The sequence below is a fragment of the Nansenia antarctica genome, assembly GCF_963989245.1.
Source record: "Nansenia antarctica genome assembly, chromosome: 7".
NCBI classification, from domain to species: domain Eukaryota; kingdom Metazoa; phylum Chordata; class Actinopteri; order Argentiniformes; family Microstomatidae; genus Nansenia; species Nansenia antarctica.
In genome coordinates this window covers 40,291,268-40,295,305 of record NC_137677.1, presented here as the reverse complement: position 1 = coordinate 40,295,305, position 4,038 = coordinate 40,291,268, and the positions used below count along the sequence as shown (strand labels likewise).

The window sequence follows — 4,038 nt, the reverse complement described above, 5'->3', positions numbered from 1 at the left end:
ATATTGAAATATATTACTCCCTAGGAATATTCAAAAATTGTTTTTTGATAGAGATGGGAGTTATAATTTGAGGGGGGAGTTAAATTTAAAACATATTTATGTACGTACAACGTTAAAACGTTTTTGTATTTCTATATGTGGAGTGAAGCTGTGGAACGGATTGAGTGTGGAGCTAAAGCGGTGTCCAAGCATGACCCAGTTCAAAAAGCGGTATAAAAAAATGGTTTTCACCAGGTACGAGGAGGAAGAAGGGCTTTGATAGTTGTTGTTTTCACAGATTATTTGTTTATTTACATGATCTGTTTTCTATTGTTGGTCAATATGTAAATATGTAAATAAATGTGATTTAATTTAAAATATATATTATATTTATATTGAAGTCAACTGCTGTTTATTAATTATTAATCTCTGTTTATTGGAGAAGGGGTAGGATTAAATAAGCTTATGCTTCTTCCTACTCCTTTTCGGACATGTGAAGTAAATAGTGTTTTTTGTTTTGTTTTTTGTTTTGTTTAGTTTTTTCTTGTTTTTGTTTTGTTTTGTTTTTTTCTTGTTTTTGTTTTGTCTTTTGTTGTTATAACTATTTCTCTCTGCACATGTTCGAAATAAATGCTTTCATTCATTCATTCATTCATTCATTCATTCATTCATTCATTCATTCATTGACAGCGAATGTGCACATCGGGTACATGAAAATGAAAATGCAAATCATTAGAATTGCATTTGAATTTGAATATTGTCTGAAAGAATGCATGCAAAAGTGGAACATGCAATTGCAATCTCATATTGCATTAGCATTTGAATTTAGTCAGCTATAGGCTTCCATAGACGGCTGCGTCACACACTTCTCCAGACGAGTCAGTCTGGCGGCAGAAACACACTCTGGATTACTACTAACCCAACCAACAACCATGCCGCTGAATTCAAGTTTGACGAGTAAAAACGACTACGACTACGACTCTCTCCAGCCCTATTTCTATTTCGACAACGCAGATGAGGATGTCTACCATCAGCAACTCCAACCGCCGGCTCCCAACGAGGACATCTGGAAGAAGTTCGAGCTGCTGCTCACGCCTCCCCTCTCCCCCAGCCAGTTCCCCTCCCTCTCCAGCCTGTTCCCCTCCACCGCGGATCAACTCGAGATGGTGACCGAGTTCCTCGGGGACGACGTGGTCAACACCAGCTTCATATGCGACTCTGACTACTCGCAGACCATCAAGTCCATCATCATCCAGGACTGCATGTGGAGCGGCTCTGCCAAGTTGGAGAAAGTGGTGTCCGAGACCGAGAGACTCGCCTCCCTCCAGGCTGCGGGGAAGGAGTCAGCTGTGGGTGTCCCTAACCCTAACCCTACTACTACTACTGGCCGGTTGAACGCCAGTAACTACTTACAGGACCTCAACACATCAGAGAAGAGACAGTCGGTAAAGCGGTGTGACTCCAGCTCGTCGGAGACCAGACATCACAGTCCCCTTGTGCTGAAGAGGTGCCATGCCGCCCACCCCTCCACGCGGCACGAGCAGCCAGCTGCCAAGAGGCTGAGGCTAGAGAGGACTCACACAGTGGTGGAGCGCCAGCGGAGGTACGAGCTGAAGCGGAGCTTTTTCGCTCTGCGGGACGAGATCCCGGAGGTGGCCAACAAGAAGGCGGCCGAAGTGGTCATCCTGAAGAAGGCGACGGGGTGCATTTACAGCATGCAGATGGACGAGCAGAGACTAGTGTCCCAGAAAGAGCAGCTGAGGAGGAGAAGTGAACATTTGAAACAGAAGCTCGCACAGTTGCAGAGCTCTCATGTTTGAGACTCTCCTGTCACAAAGACTTTCCCAGCTAGCAATTTTTGGTTCTAAAAATGTTCAAAGAATGTTACCTAGAACGTTCTCATAATGTTTTCAGCGGGAAGTTTTCTTTAAGTTCTCAGAATGTTCTAGGATAACATTCTCTAAAAACATTTTTAAAATGTTGTGTGATAACCTTCTTAAAATGTTAAGTGACAACATTGCTAGAACATTATGCCCTAATGTTCTTGAAAACGTTTTCAGTGGGAAGTTCCCAGAATGTTCTAGGATAATGTTCTCTAAAAACATTTTTTAAATGTTGTGATAACCTTCTTAAAATGTTAAGTGACAACATTGCTAGAACATTATGCCCTAATGTTCTTGAAAACGTTTTCAGTGGGAAGTTCCCAGAATGTTCTAGGATAACGTTCTCTAAAAACATTTTTTAAATGTTGTGATAACCTTCTTAAAATGTTAAGTGACAACATTGCTAGAACATTATGCCCTAATGTTCTTGAAAACGTTTTCAGTGGGAAGTTCCCAGAATGTTTTAGGATAATGTTCAGTAATAACCTTCTTAAAATGTGAGTTGACGATATTGCTAGAACATTACACCTTATGTTCTCAAAACATTTTCAGCTTAAGTTTTTTGTTTGTTCCCAGAATGTTTTAGGATAACGTGTGTTACGTTTTGGAATAATGTTCTAAATGTAGAGTGGTGTTGGACCCATGTGCGGTGCGGTGCGACTCAGAGGAATTGAGGTCGAGACATGAATAAAATAAAGTTCTCTTTACTGAGATGAATACACTGAATATCCATAGGACCGTGATACAGAACCACAGAAAAATAAAGGAGAGCAAGCAAGGCTCTGCGTAGCGAGTCGATAACTAATAACAAAAACAAAACACTTGCGAGTAGCGAAAACAAAAGATGAGCAAACAAGGCTCCGTTTACTAAAAGCAAACTTCACTTAAACACAAACAAATCAAAACACACATAATAGTCAATAATACCTGGAAGTAGCGACAGGTAAGGTAAAGTCCTCCAGGACCGAAAGGACAGGGACAAGTATCGTGCACAATATTCTTAAGGGAAAGACGAGGGTTCACAAGACGCTAACAAGTACGAACAACTGACAAGGGAACAGGGAAATGGGACACACCTAAATACACATACAAACACTCACAGGTGACAATAATCACGTAATTAGTCCAGGGCTGGAGTGATGCTGCTCTTCAACCAGCAGAGGCATCGGGGAGGCATCCTCGCTGACCCCTAAAAACGTTTGCTTATAACCTTCTTAAAATGTTTACTGAAAACCCTGTTAAAACATTATGCCCAAACATTCTTAAAATGTTTTTAGCTAAACGTATTAACACATGTAAAAGTTTGATAACATCAATATTCAAGTCTTTCAACATAATGTATCATTATTTATTAACATTAACAACAGAGGTGAGACAGGGAGAGGCAGCCACAGCTTCATTTGAGAACATACATTTAAAAAAAAAAAAAGCAAAACATCATATACTGTACATACTGAAAACATGGAAGTCAGAACCTATCATCACTGCAACAGTACATACAGGCATTCCCAAAAGTGTTGATTGCTTGATTTAGTCCTCGAACAGTGTGGGGCTTCTGCTCCCCTCAAGTGCTGCTGCTGCACCTGGACACATTCTTAAACATCATCCCTGGACACATCCTTACTCTGAACTCTGTCCTCAGTCACAGATGGTCCACCTGTATCACTGTCCTCAGTCATGGATTGTCCACCTGTATTATCCACCTGCATTATAACAAAAATAGTATTTAAAATCAGAATAGTTTCTGATTCATCAGAAGTCTTTTTGGTAGCCCTTTAAATTACAGGCCGTTAATTATGCAGTAATTACTGTAAATAACCAAGTAATATCCATGTAAAATAGACATGTAGAATGCTAGTAATTGTGCTAGCTAGATTGCTATAGCTTGCTAGCTAGCTAGCTAGCTCCCAAACCTGTCCCAAACTTTTGGGCTGGTAGATTTGCTTCACTCACCAGCCAAAAAACCAACAACAATGACGTTAATCTATTGAGTGGCTGGTAAAATCTGAACGTTCACCAATTTGTCGATTTGGACGGTGGATAAAAGTTAATTTTGCGCCCAGCTTCCTAGCAATTTCTGACAACACACACGCTCCACGTTATTCGCATTAACGGTTAGTTTGTGGTCAAGAAAGTAAATGTATCCATACAAAGTAACGTTAATCAATTAAAAACA

At 40.4% G+C, this 4,038-nt stretch overlaps 1 protein-coding gene across 1 annotated transcript; it reads left to right on the top strand.

Annotated features, from left to right (window-relative positions):
• Nucleotides 1–911: 911 nt before the first annotated feature.
• On the top strand, nucleotides 912–1,799 carry LOC308161650 (transcriptional regulator Myc-like; the record flags this gene model as incomplete). Its single annotated transcript, XM_080535693.1, has 1 exon — nucleotides 912–1,799. One exon carries the CDS (start codon nucleotides 912–914, stop codon nucleotides 1,797–1,799), a length of 888 nt encoding a protein of 295 aa, XP_080391819.1.
• Between the last annotated feature and the right edge of the window lie 2,239 nt (nucleotides 1,800–4,038).